Source organism: Borostomias antarcticus, assembly GCF_949987555.1.
Source record: "Borostomias antarcticus genome assembly, chromosome: 8".
Lineage (NCBI taxonomy): Eukaryota > Metazoa > Chordata > Actinopteri > Stomiiformes > Stomiidae > Borostomias > Borostomias antarcticus.
In genome coordinates, this window is record NC_140241.1 from 9,843,033 (window position 1) to 9,857,474 (window position 14,442).

The window sequence follows — 14,442 nt, forward strand, 5'->3', positions numbered from 1 at the left end:
ACGTCTATAAAGACGCTTGCGTGGCTGCGGCCGTACGGCTGCATGTCTTGACTGCAGAGACTCAAGTCACAGAGCTGGAACTGACTTTCTCCTCTTCATCAAACCCCCAGCCCGGCCATGTCCGGCTTTCCTAACGGAGATCTGTCAGCAAAGTCCAGTCTATGAATTATCAACACTTTATATATAACCACTGGTGGAGATACAGTAGCAGGAGACTGGGCATATGCTTCCTGCACTACTGTACACTTGATCACTTGAACTGACAAAACTTGAACAATTGAACACCTTGCCTATACAGTACGATAGACAAAAGCAAATTGACTCTTGCCTATACAATAGACAATAACAAGTGATTCTGCACAACTGTATACTTGAGTGTTATTTAATTGCACTTCCTACATCATGGACGAAGCAACACAGGCGCCCCCCAAGGAACAGTCCTGTGTCCTTTCCTGTTCACCCTCTACACCTCCGACTTCAGCCACAGCTCAGGAGCGTGCCACCTCCAGAAGTTCTCAGACGACTCCTCTATTGTGGGCTGCATCAGGGCAGACGATGAGCAGGAGTACAGGGACGAGGTCAGAGAGAGATTCGTTGAATGGTCTGAGAAGAGCTCAGCACGGCTCCAACTCAACATCAGCAAGACCAAGGAACTGGTGGTGGACTTCAGAAGGACCAAGAGGCCTCCAACCTCATCACCATCCAGCGAAAGGAAATTGAAATGGTGGACTCAAACTGTACAAGTTCCTGGGAGTGCAGCTGAACAACAAACTGGACTGGACTGGACTGGACAACACTGAGGCCCTCTACAGGAAAGGACAGAGCAGACTGTTCTTCCTCAGGAGGCTCAGGTCCTTTGATGTGTGTAGCAGGCTGCTGAGGATGTTCTACCAGTCTGTCGTAACCAGCGCACTGTTCTTTGCCGTTGCCTGCTGGAGAGGCAGCATCAGGTCGGGGGTTCAAACCAGCTGAACAAGCTGGTGAGGAGGCCGGCTCTGTCATGGGGCAACAACTGGGGTTGAGTCTGTGGCACAGAGGAGGATGAGGGACAAACTGAAGTCTATCCTCCCTCCCATCCCCTCTATGACGAGCTGTGGCAGATGGGGAGCACTTTCAGCCACAGGCTCCTCCCACCCAGATGCAATACAGAGCGGTTCAGACGTTCCTTTGTGCCAGCGGCCATCAGACTGTCTAACAGTGCCTGAGCATTCCGTGTGTTATAGAGGTGTGCATGTACAGCATGTATACATGTGTATTACTAGATATACCCAGACAGCCTGTATGTATGTATGTATGTATGCATGTATGTGTGTATACTCTTTTACTCATATACTTGTGTGTGTATATATATATATATATATATATATATATATATATATATATATATATATATATATCTTGTACATATATTGTGCACTCCGTTTTACCTATTTTTTAGACTGAATGTATGCTGGTACATATATATGTTATTCTATTCTATAGTGCACAGTTACTGTCCATATGGACGTATTTAGCCCCTGATATCCCTTTAATGCTGCTACTCCCTCCCTCCTTCATCTAGTGTCTCTCTTTTCTGTTACTCTAGTCTAGTGTTTCTCTCCTTTCCAACCTTTCTGTAATTTTCAACTGCTGAAATGCCAAAATTCCCCCTGGGAGGATCAATAAAGTTTTATCTTATCTTATCTTACTGTATCTTATCTTATCCATGATCGGATGGGATAAGTAGCTGAGGATGACACTGATAGACTGCTAGACTACGGATAGTAAATTATCCGTTTCGGAACCGGCTGCGTAACTCGGACTGTACCTGTACTGGTTATATATGGCAAATGGGTGCATTTTAAATTCTGCTCACGCTGCGAGCGTCTTCAAACTTCTTCAAAGAGAGAGTCAAAATCCAGAACCTTCCATGTGCCTCTAGATGTACCATATCCGTCAAAACAACTCGAATGGCTGGACAGCAAAACTCTAACGAATTAGCATGAGAAGATGCGCGACATTGTGTCTCAAGTGCACTGTTTAAAATCTACATGCAGTCGCAAATGTGTACAAGGGCCACTTTGGATCAGATGTTGGCCATTGAAAAGAAAGCATTTTTGACAAAAACAAAAGTTTTATTATGTATCTGAAACACAACAGTTTTCGACAGCAAACAGAGGATCACAGTGGAGCCGTAGCCAAGCAGTGATTCCTTCATGAAAACACCAGGACAGGATGTGTGTTTCATGTCTGATAAAACAGATTTTGAACATTTTCAGGAACATTTGTTTTTCTCTGAGCGCGGGGGACCAAAGCGAGGACGGTATGGACGGAGCACGTATTCTTAGAGATCCACAGCTGGTTACATGGCCGTCCCCAGGCGCTGAACCCCTTTGAAACCTGTAGCTCGCTGACGGACCCCCCGGACCCCCCCCCCCCCATCCTCCAGCGCGGCCTGGCGGAGTCCCCGGGGTGGGGTTGAACGATCGGGCACTGTGTTCAGCTTACGGTGGGCCTCGATGCGCTCTCCAAAACAAAGACTAATCCCTTCCCTCCCCTCGACCAATCCTGCTCAGCAGCACATTTCTGTGAAGTGCTCACATTGCACGACTGGGACAGAGAGAGACGCCACCGGGGTGTGTGGGGGGGGGGCTCTGTTACCCCAGCCCACTCTCACACCTCTACCCGTTCCTGCCGGATCTACGCCAGAGGCCACCGCCAACGCTGGCCTGGTTTCTCTTCCGAGAGAGCATCTCGCTCCGGCCGCCAGCGACTGAAGCAGCAATTTTCTCTCTGTCGTCACCGGCACCTTTGCCCAATTACGGCAGAGCGAGCGCCTGTCCTGGGTAGAGCCCCTCCCTCTGTAATGGCGTTCTTGGACTGGTAATGCGGCTTCCTGAGGACACAACAGAACAGCGGCGCTCTGGAACCAGAGAACGGAACGATCCGGAACAAACACCCAACCCAGGCGCTCAGTCAACACACACCCAACTCAGGCGTTCAGTCAACACACACCCAACCCAGGCGCTCAGTCAACACACACCCAACCCAGGGGCTCAGTCAACAAACACCCAACCCAGGCGCTCAGTCAACACACACCCAACTCAGGCGCTCAGTCAACACACACCCAACCCAGGCGCTCAGTCAACACACACCCAACCGAGGCGTTCAGTCAACACACACACAACCCAGGCGTTCAGTCAACACACACCCAACCCAGGCGCTCATTTAACACACACCCAACCCAGGCATTCAGTCAACACACACCCAACCCAGGCATTCAGTCAACACACACCCAACCCAGACGTTCAGTCAACATCATTAGTCACAAGATTTAATGAGTATCAAATGTTTTGGGATGAAAGACAGTCACGGGAGGAGAGAGATGGATAAGGAGGGATGACTAGAGAGGGATGAGAAGGGGATGAGCAGGGTAGAGGCAGCGGTAGAGAGGACAGGAGAGAGAGAGAGAGAGAGAGAGAAAGAGAGAGAGAGAAAGAAAGGGTAGACAGCAAAGAGAGGGATCATTTGTGCGGAAGAAAAGAGATGCCTGCTCGTCTCCCTTGTTGTTTACTCCGAGTAAATTCCCGCTGCGGGAGCCTCAGACTAAGGAAGTAACGCGCAAAATTCCCGGCGCCGAACAATTTTCCTCTTCCTATTTGTTCGCACGCAATCAAAGCGCTCCGTGCCTGAATGTGGCCTACAGTACACCGTTTACCGGCTACAATGCCAGCGCGTTCTATTCCCTCTCCAACAGCGTCAGTTCAGTAGACGCCCGCCCGGCAGGATAAAAGCCCCCGCTGGCTTACATCCTAGTTCTGAGCGCATCGGGGGGTCCGCTGATTTTATTTTGATTTTATTTTTATACTTGCTCACCCCTCTGAAGTTGCTCATTGCCTGGAAGTACACCAGGTAGCTCTTGCGCGGGTCGAGGGGGGCGTTCCAGTAGCCGTTGTAGGTGTGGTTGTCCCCCACGGTGAAGGGGCTGGCCTGGGGTAGGCTGCTGGGGGGGAGCTCGGCGGCGTAGTAGTGGGGGGTCCCGCGAGCCTGGGCCTCCGGGTGGGAGGTGGGCAGCGGGAAGCAGTCCTGGACCACCAGCTCCCGTTTGACCTTGCGCACGCTCTCCTCCTCCACCACCACCTGGTACGTGCTGGACACACACACGCGTGCGCGTGGACACACGTACACACACACACACACACACACACAGAGACACACACACAGACCCACACACATGGTGCAACAGCACAACACTCTGGTCATTGTTCATCCTCTTCAGAAAGGAACGAGAACCCGCACAGTACAGACGTGTGTGTGTGTGTGTCTGTCTGTCTGTGTGTGTGTGTGTGTGTGTGTGTGTGTGTGTGTGTGTGCGTGTGTGTGTGCGTGTGTCTGCATGTGTGCGTACTGTATGTGCGTGTTTGTGTATGTGTGTGCGTACTGTATGTGCGTGTTTGTGTATGTGTGTGCGTGTGTGTGTGTGTCTTACCTGACGGGCGCCCCCTTGCCTTGCGCGGGCCTAAGCAGGACAGTGATGGTGCTCTCTGTCTCCCCCAGGGGTGAGGGCATGTCCCCATAGTCAAACGTGGGCGCTGGCGAAAGAACAACACACACACACACGCACGCATACACACACACACGCGCACACAAACACAATTACTCAGCCATTAGGGAATATGTACCAATAAAAAACTATCGACACACACGTTCCCCCACAACCTTCATCAGTCCCTGTTTACAAGAGCTGAGCTGTGTCCGTCACGCTACCACATCCCCTGTGATAAACACCCCCCCACCTCCAGCCCCTCATAAACACCCCGCCAGTCGCACTGGACCCTTATGAACCTGACCGTCCCTTTAAACACCCCGCCAGTCGCACTGGACCCTTATGAACCTGACCGTCCCTTTAAACACCCCGCCAGCGGCCCTGGCCCCTTGTGAACCTGACCGTCCCTTTAAACACCCCGCCAGCGGCCCTGGCCCCTTGTGAACCTGACCGTCCCTTTAAACACCCTGCCAGTCGCACTGGACCCTTATGAACCTGACCGTCCCTTTAAACACCCCGCCAGTCGCACTGGACCCTTGTGAACCTGACTGTCCCTTTAAACACCCCGCCAGCGGCCCTGGACCCTTGTGAACCTGACCGTCCCTTTAAACACCCCGCCAGTCGCACTGGACCCTTATGAACCTGACCGTCCCTTTAAACACCCCGCCAGCGGCCCTGGACCCTTGTGAACCTGACCGTCCCTTTAAACACCCCGCCAGCGGCCCTGGACCCTTGTGAACCTGACCGTCCCTTTAAACACCCCGCCAGTCGCACTGGACCCTTGTGAACCTGACCGTCCCTTTAAACACCCTGCCAGCGGCCCTGGACCCTTGTGAACCTGACCGTCCCTTTAAACACCCCGCCAGTCGCACTGGACCCTTATGAACCTGACCGTCCCTTTAAACACCCCGCCAGTCGCCCTGGACCCTTATGAACCTGACCGTCCCTTTAATGTCCACATGGCATCATCACCGGTTTAACACCAGTGACCGACGGTCATTTTAAAGTCTGCAAAAATAAATTAAAAAAAAATCAAATAAGAAGCCGTTCCCTCATAAACACACGGAATGTACCCTCTCCGGTTGCCTTGGATACCGAGCAGCAATTAAAAGTAATGCGAAGGAGGACGACTGAAGGAGCTTGTAATTTTACGTGATTTGGCCAAAGCCGCGCTTCTCCCCGGAGACGCCGCTGCCTACCGCCTTCCCGCTCTTTAATATCACCAGGCAACTAGCGAGGGGGAGGGGAGGCGCGCTGGTTATGACGAACCGGTAATGACGGCACTTTAAAAACGTCCGCGGCCCGCAGCGCCTGCCGCCCGCCGTTCGAGCGAGGTGTTTCAAAACGCCGACTCATTAAGTGTGGATTTACTCGCCCCCGTGCTCTGCCTGGTGGTGCGCGGAGGAGGTGGAGGAGAACGCAGTCAGACCGGCTCTGGGTTTGGGATCCCTCAGCCGGAGGGGTGCAGAGTTAAGTGTGCGCTCTTGAGGTACAGTAGGCCATTACAGTAGGAAGCTGACAGTTCAGTAGATGGGCTGGAGTGTGAGCTGTTGGCTGTCGGCGGCGGCAGGAGCGAAAGAGGAGCCCAGGACTCTTAAGTGAATGTTCTGCTCCGCGGGGCCCGGCCCGGGCGGTTGAGGATGATGCGTAATGTCTCCTGGACTCTATCTTTTCCTGGCCGCACGCCAAGACCCGGCGCCACGCCTGACTTACGGCCGTCGAGTGATTGAGCGGCCGATCTATAACGAAAGAAGTCGCTGTCCGCCCCTCTGTGTGGAGATGGTAATGCGGCAGTGTGGGGAGGGGGGCGGAGGGGCGGGGCCGGGGGAGAGAGGGGGAAACGGCAGCGTTGAGGTTCCCGCTGAGGTGTCATCGGTGCCTTTTATACCGTAAGATGAACACGCATCATTAACAGTAAAGGGGACGCCTGGGCAGGCTCTCCATCAGCGCTAATAAGCCCAGAGACTCTCAGCGCCGGGCCGACTGGTCCCGGGGACACGCTGCATCTTTCTTTCACAAGCACACACACGCACGCACAGACACACACTCACACACACACTCACACACACACACGCACACGCACATACACACATACACGTGCACACACACATGCACACACACACATACACATACACGCGCACACACACACACACACACACACACAAACAACAGCCAGCATTCCCCCTGCTCCAGTTCTGCCCTGCCTTCCCTACCCACTTCCTGGAGTTAATTTATGGCGTTCCGGGCTGTGGGGTGACAGCGCGTCACACCTTCGGAGCGCGCTGGAAATCACAGTCGCTCTCTCGCCGTGTTCTTCTGCTCTGAGTAGTTTTATTCTTTTTTTTATTTATTTTTATCTGTGGCGAGAGAGAGAGAGGGGTTGGTACCCGGGGGGTTGTGTGGGAGGTCCCAGGACCTAATTATAGCCGAGCGGGACTGAGAGGATTTACTCGTTTCTGTAGCCTCGGCTCTGACTGCAAATATGACGCTGTACAAACAGTGAGACGCCCCGGTGGGATACCGGCTGGAGCAGCTCTCTCTTTGCGCTCTCTCTTTGAGGCGATGCGCCGTATACCATGTATAGTGTGTACATTGTGCTCCAGGGAGAGAGAGCACATCCATAATTCAAGCCCACAATCCTCGCATCCGGCGCCGGTCAACACGCTTATCAAACTGTCTTCACCTACACGTCGCGTGTTACTGTTCTCCGGTTTCCAACACTGCGATGAGCCGGGCGTGTTCAGTGATGTTTGTCTAGCAACACACAGGCAAATGGGCAGACAGACAGACAGACAGACAGACAGACAGACAGACAGACAGACAGACAGACAGACAGACACAAACACACACAGCATTCAGGATGTACACTCATGTTTGCATGCTCTCTCTCCTCTCTCTCTCTCTCTCTCTGTCTGTCTCTCCTCTCTCTCTCCTCTCTCTCTCTCTCCGTCTCTCCTCTCTCTCTCTCCTCTCTCTCTCTCTCTCTCTCTCTCTCTCCGTCTCTCTCTCTTTCTCTCCTCTCTCTCTCTCTCTCTCTCTCTCTCTCTCTCCTCTCTCTCTCTCTCTCTCTGTCTCTCCTCTCTCTCTCTCTCTCCTCTCTCTCTCTTTCTCTCTCTCCTCTCTCTCTCTCTCTCTGTCTCTCCTCTCTCTCTCTCCTCTCTCTCTCTCTCTCTCTCTCTCTCCTCTCTCTCTCTCTCTCTCTCTCCTCTCTCTCTCTCTTTCTCACACACACACACAGTAGCAGCTCTTCACGCCCTACCCGAGATGTTGGTGGTGATTTCGGTGAGGGCGGTCTGGCCGAAGCCCTTGGCGGTGCGGGCGCGGACGGAGATCAGGTAGGTGGTGCCAGGGTGGAGGTTGGAGAACATGTGGTACGTCTCATTCCTCAGCTTGGACACGGTCCGCCTGGGCCCCGGAACATTGATGCCCGGGTCCGAGGACTCGATGCTCTGGTAGCTGATCTGGAGCGAGAGAGAGAGAGAGACAGAGAGAGAGAGAAAGAGAGAGAGGAGAGAGAGAGAGAGAGGAGAGACAGAGACAGAGAGAGAGAGAGAGGAGAGAGAGAGACAGAGAGAGAGAGAGAGATGTCGGAGGGTAATTCACAACACAACACAACACATGCAGTGCAAGAGCCTGCGTTCACTTTGTAGATGAATTAGTCTCCCAATAATTCCTCTCTTGAATAGACTTTCTCCTGTGAATCAATTGGCTTTGAAATCGGCTTGTTATTCTGAATCAAAGCACTGATTGCTCATATTCCTTACAGCCCAGAGTAATCTGCGTTCCTTTGTTGTGACAATGGGAGCCTCAGGAGCAAATTATGATTATTTTAGAATAAGTGTCCTACAGTATTCATTAAACTTCAAGACAGTATAATGATTGTGTGTTGCTAACTAACACCTTCCCAAGACTGAAGGACCCCATGTAAAGTGGGAATGTGTCACACTGTCTGATTAAAGACAAAAAAAAGACGTTAAAACGACGGATTATTACAGGAGACTGTACTTTGCAGTTCCGGATATTCTTTCTGGTGACCTCAAACATGTAAGAGACTCGCATGTAAGCCTACCAGCTGCACTGGAGCACCTGATTGTATCTGCAGCTCAAAAGGAAGTGATCCGTTTCCCGTGTTCCATAGTAGATCTCTACAAGACCGATTTTGACTTTGACTCTTCGCACACAGCTTGAAATGTCGCTGGACGCAGTGCCGACCGGGGCAGGCCAAACAGTATCAACAGCATCGGCAATGAATGCAATTCCAGTGGCAAAAACTCTATTGCCAGAAGTGCTCAAACTCAAAAGGTTGTTCTACACCATCCCTGTGGCAACTGCCAGTGCTGAGAGGTGTTTCTCGTCCCTCCGTCGCATAAGGACAAATCTGCGATCAACTGTGACACAGAAAAGATTAAACAGTTTGATGAGCACCCATGCACACAACACAAGGATTTGTTGGCTGAAGTGGATGCCTCGGGAATTGGCAGGGACTTCATCCAGCACAGCGACAGACGGAGACACTTCTGCAGGAATATCTAAAGAGCAGTGGTGAGTTTTACGTTTCTTTTAAAAGTCTGCGTATTCTGATTTTAGAAAACGATAATGGACTAAGATACAGCTAATTCCATGCTCCCGGCGGTTACTTAGTTTCCTAATAACGTAGGCCTCTTAGCCGTGGTGTCGTCATATGTGCGCATGTGTAGCCTATGTTAGGAGGGGTGAATGGGAGTTGAGGTCCTACATGGGCCCGACTATTTGCAATGCGTTCCGCGGTCCATGATACGGCACGCGTTTGGCAGGATGCGTTTGGAGTTCCCATCTCTGACGACATCACCTGATGAAGACGACGAGGCGGTGCTCGCGTCACCTCAGGCGGCCGAGGAAGGAAGTAACCTTTATTTAACCAGGTTTGGACCCATTGAGATTAAAGTCTCTCTTTCAAGAGGTAGCAGAGCGTAGTGGTCGGGAGGGGATGTAGGGTTTGACCATGGCCTGGAGGTAGGAGGGGGCTGTTCCTTTCATTGCCCTGTAGGCGCTAACCTACAGGGCAATGAAAGGAACAGCCCCCTCCTACCTCCAGGCCATGGTCAAACCCTACATCCCCTCCCGACCACTACGCTCTGCTACCTCAGGGCGACTGGTTGCCCCGTCACTCCGAGGCTCCTGCGGTCGATCGACACGGTCACGGCTCTTCTCTGTCCTGGCCCCGCAGTGGTGGAATGAGCTGCCCACTGATGTCAGGACAGCAGAGTCGCTGCCCATCTTTCGTCGCAGGCTCAAAACTCATCTCTTCAAGAAGTACTACAACAATCCTCCCACCTAAGCACTTATTATATTATATTGCACTGTACTTTAGATTGTGATTCTTGCACTTTGCCTTCAGCACTAGATTATGCTCTTAGTCACTTGTTTGTTTTAGAAAGAAGATGCACTTGTGAGTTCTGGCAAGTAGTAGTACATTGGCTCTTCCTACGTTAAATGCAATTATTGTTAGTCGCTTTGGATAAAAGCGTCTGCTAAATGACTGTAATGTAATGTAATGTAAATGTAATGACTTGGCCAAGAATGGCAGCAGTACAAACAGTTTCATCCCACACTCAAATTAAAAACAATGCATCAACTCAAAAGTGCCATACAGTAAAAGTACATGGAAGCCATATAATCCTATTTCAATTAAAACAATTACAACTATCAATAAAGCCTGTCACTGTCACAGTAGGGGGTCTGTGCTCTCTGGGAACATCACTGTCTGATTCGGACCCTCTCAGGACGCGTCGGCCCGTCAGGGTGGTCCGATGTGCCGGACGCATGGTCAGGACAGCACCGACCGGCCGGCCCGTGACCACAGAACACAGCCAGCGTCTCTGCTGGGTCACGTCCAGGTCTGAGACTGAGACTGACTGAGCCTCTTCCCTCAGGTCACACGGATCAGAAACACTTAGAGCCCCGCCCATCACACCTCCTCTGTTTACAGTATTTAAAACCCTGTACATCACACCTCCTGTATGTATTTAAAACCCTGTACATCACACCTCCTGTATTTGCAGTATTTAAAACCCTGTACATCACACCTCCTGTATTTGCAGTATTTAAAACCCTGTACATTACCCCTCCTGTATGTATTTAAAACCCTGTACATCACCCCTCCTGTATGTATTTAAACCCCCCACACACCACATTTCCTGTATTTATTCTTGCTTGTTTTATTTTAGCCCTATGACACTTTATCATTTTGCCTGTATATAGTTCATACATTATTGTTCGCTATCACTATCGTTTGTTATTTGCACAGTTGCCGGAGTTGTTGCAACCCCATTTTACTGCTGTTGTACAATTATGCATCAGACAATAAATCTCTTGAATACAAAAGCCAGGAATGAAGACATACAGGGTAAAAGTGAAACAAACTCATTTTAAAAAGCACAGACACGCACGCACACACACACACACACACACACACACACACACACACACACACACACACAGTAAAGTAGCTTCTATGCACTTTACCGGTTCATAATGAGCACAACAGCTGTGTGAGCACCTACTGTATTCATATTTTACTGCTCGTGCACTTTGGCTTCAGCTTGTGAGCTCTGACGAGTAGAAGTACACTGACTACCTACATTAAATGCAATTATTTTAAGTCGCTTTGGATAAATGCGTCTGCTAAATGATAATGTGTGCATTGAGACAGCATAGAAAGAACCAGCAGGCACCGGAAGGTTGTATAAAGGCAGGTATGACAGGGTGAGCAGGGCAGCCTTGGAGGTGGGCAGGGTGGCCAGACTGGTCAATGGTTTCATCTGAGAGAAAGGAAGAGGACTCGTCGTCCGGCTGTGTGCAGAGCGCTCTCTGTCAGTCCGGGGACACCAGAGACGCCACACAGAGAAAATCCTGGCAGGCCTCCACTTCTTATACTGTACGTCAAGCCCCAAATCCTGTTTAATAATATCCCCGAGGTGACATTGGAGTTGCGGACGGAAGGACGCCCGGAGGACGGAAGGTAGAACGCAGCCTGTGATTGGCTCGCCCGACGCTGACAAAACAGAGGTCGGCATGACGACAGCATCCCAGAGCAATGCTAATTAGCTCAGTAATGGACTCTGTACACAATTAGCTTGCCTGTATTCATTATAAGACTGTGTTAGATGATGTAATTGTAAAAGTGCTGCAGTATGGTACTGCAGTGTTGATTTAAAAAATAAAAAAAAGGCTGATTGTGATGATAAGAAGGTGGTGGAACATTAGGCTGTGATAAGACGGTTCATGTTGAGATTAATCGGAGTGCTAACGAGCAGCGTTAAGAGGGTGACTGCTCACTGCGGCATGTATTTATTTTTTTTAATCTTATCTCTACACCCCCCCCACTCCCCCCCCCCCCCCCCCCAATGTTGTCCAAAGAAGCTATTCAATCCCCTGGTATTCCCTGTCAGAAAGTAAACAGGGCAATGCTCCAAGGGTGAAAACAGAATCAGAGGATTGGATGGATTAGTCAAAAAGAATACTGTGCTTACCTCGTATTGGGTGATGAGACCATTGGGTTCCACTGGCTCCTCCCACTTCAGGAAGACCATGTCGTCCAGGGGGGTGAAGGTCAGCGATTCTGGGGCAATGCCACCAGGAACTTTGGGAAGACAGCAGAGCAACAAGTCAGGGAACTGAGGTGATAACCCCACAGCAAGGATATAATGCCAGTATCATATCCAAGGGTCAGTATCATTCTCTCATAATATTAGTCTGGGAACAGAGAATTCAACCCCAGAGCTGTGGCCCTTTGGTACAGTAGGCTACAATCATTCATTCATTCATTCAATTATTTTCGACATAGTAACTACCTCTGATCGGTCAGTTTTTAGTGATGCTAGTGTCTCTAGTGGTTTACAAAATCATACAGAGCCAGTCACAGACCAAATGGTGTATCCATTGACAATTTGATTTCTGTGCCTCTAACAAAGTGTAGTGCCAGTCAGCCCCTCTATCCAGAGAATACCATCCATCCATGTCCACGAAAACATTCCTCATCAACGATCTTATACCTATGTGAACGTAAAGTAGACTGTATGTTTCTAACTGAAACGTGGCTAAAAGAAAATGGGTCATCAGCCCTAATTGAAGCCTCTCCTCCCAACTATAGATTATTTCAGTCTACTACAAGTGGACAAAAGGAGCAGGGTCAGTCACCATAGCTACGGATGCTCTGAGCTGCAAGAGCATTTCCTTTGATGATTTGACCTCTCTTGAATATCATGCTGTCATTTTAAAGTGCCAGCCTCCAGTTCTGATAGTTACTGTCTATAGCCCACCCAAGCAATGTCCAACCTTCTTAGCAGATTTTTCTGAGCAACTGTCCATTATCCACACAAACTATGATAACAGTATCATCAAAGGCGATTTTAATCTGCATGTTGATAATGAGGGTGAATAGGGACAAGGTCAAGGAGGTGATTAGGGACAAGGTCAAGGAGGTGATTAGGGACAAGGTCAGGGAATTTATCAACCTCTTGAACTCAATGGACTTTGGTCAGCACGTTACTGGACCCACTCACAACCGAGGCCACACCCTTGACCTTGTGATCTCAAAGGCTCTTATGACTGGTGTATCTTCTATCAGTGACCTTGCCGTTTCAGCCACTTTTGTATTTTTTTCAGCATTGATAAATTGAGATTAGCGCATAACGCTTGGTCATGAAACACTTTCTCAACTCTGCAGCAGCCGATAACTTTGTAATAATGATGAACACAAATAGTGTAACAACCCCTAAAGTTGGGCTTTCACATGTTAATGACCTAGTGACCAATTGTAATGCCAAATTGAGCGCTGCCCTTGACTCTGTAGCAACTATGAAATTGAAAAAGGTCATGGCCAAACAAAAAGCTCCATGGAGGAATGAGGAGATACATCAACTTAAGAGAACATGTAGAAAAGCTAAGCACACATGGAGGAAGAAAAAGCTGCAGGTTCACCATGATAAACTTAAAGAACGTCTTTATGCCTTTAATAAGGCTATAAGAAATGCTAGGAGAGATCACTTCTCAAAATTTATCTCTAGAAATCATAATAATTCCAGGGTGCTTTTTTCAACAATTGACTGCCTCATAAGCCCCGCCCCCTACACACCTGTCAACATGTTCTCTACTTCCAAATGTGAGCAATTTGTAGCATATTTTAGAGATAAGATAAATGACATTAGGATGAATATCACCCAGGCAAGATCAATGTTCTGCTCGCTGACCCTTCTCCACTGAGCAGTGGGATGAGCTTGTTTGTACCGGTTGACACAGAGACGCTGAGCAAAGTGACGTCACAACTTAAGTCATCTACATGCCCTCTCGATCCTATTCCCCAAGTCTTTTAAGACTATTAACTCTGTCTGAGGACACTTTGGCCATTGTTAACTGTTCCCTCAGTACAGGTCTTTTCCCATTGGCTCTTATAACCCCTCCTGAAGAAAAACAACCTAGACTCCTCAGTCCTCAGTAATTTTAGACCGATTTCCAACCTCCCATTTTTAAGTAAAATTCTAGAAAAAAATGTATTCAAACAGTTAAATGACTTTCTAGATGCAAACTGTATCCTTGACACTTTTCAGTCTGTTTTTTTGCCCTCATCGTAGCACAGAGAAGCATTGGTCAAGGTTGTTAATGTCCTCAGAATCAACAATGATACGAAAAAGCTCTCTGTCCTTGTCCTTCTGGACCTTAGTGTAGCTTTCGACACTGTTGATCATGATATCCTTATTGGAAGACTTGAGAACTGGGTTGGCGTTTCTGGTCAAGTCCTCAACTGGTTCAGGAGCTACCTAATTGGCCGAGAGCTCGAAAAACACTTCAATGACGTGGGGTCCCACAAGGATCCATTCTAGGGCCCCTACTTTTCAGTCTGTATATGCTACCCCTATGTGATGTCATTAGGACGCACA

General features: G+C 49.4%; 1 protein-coding gene across 2 annotated transcripts in view; it reads right to left on the reverse strand.

The window, feature by feature from the left end:
• Nucleotides 1–14,442, reverse strand: part of ptprub (protein tyrosine phosphatase receptor type Ub) — a gene marked incomplete at both ends in the record, with an annotated part of 192,271 nt that overhangs the window by 45,525 nt on the left and 132,304 nt on the right. For both annotated transcript variants that reach the window (XM_084441699.1, XM_084441698.1), the window contains 4 exons: nucleotides 3,856–4,129; nucleotides 4,469–4,571; nucleotides 7,785–7,986; nucleotides 12,037–12,146. In XM_084441699.1, the coding sequence (XP_084297825.1) occupies nucleotides 3,856–4,129; nucleotides 4,469–4,571; nucleotides 7,785–7,986; nucleotides 12,037–12,146 (689 nt within the window). The remainder of the gene's footprint in view (nucleotides 1–3,855; nucleotides 4,130–4,468; nucleotides 4,572–7,784; nucleotides 7,987–12,036; nucleotides 12,147–14,442) is intronic.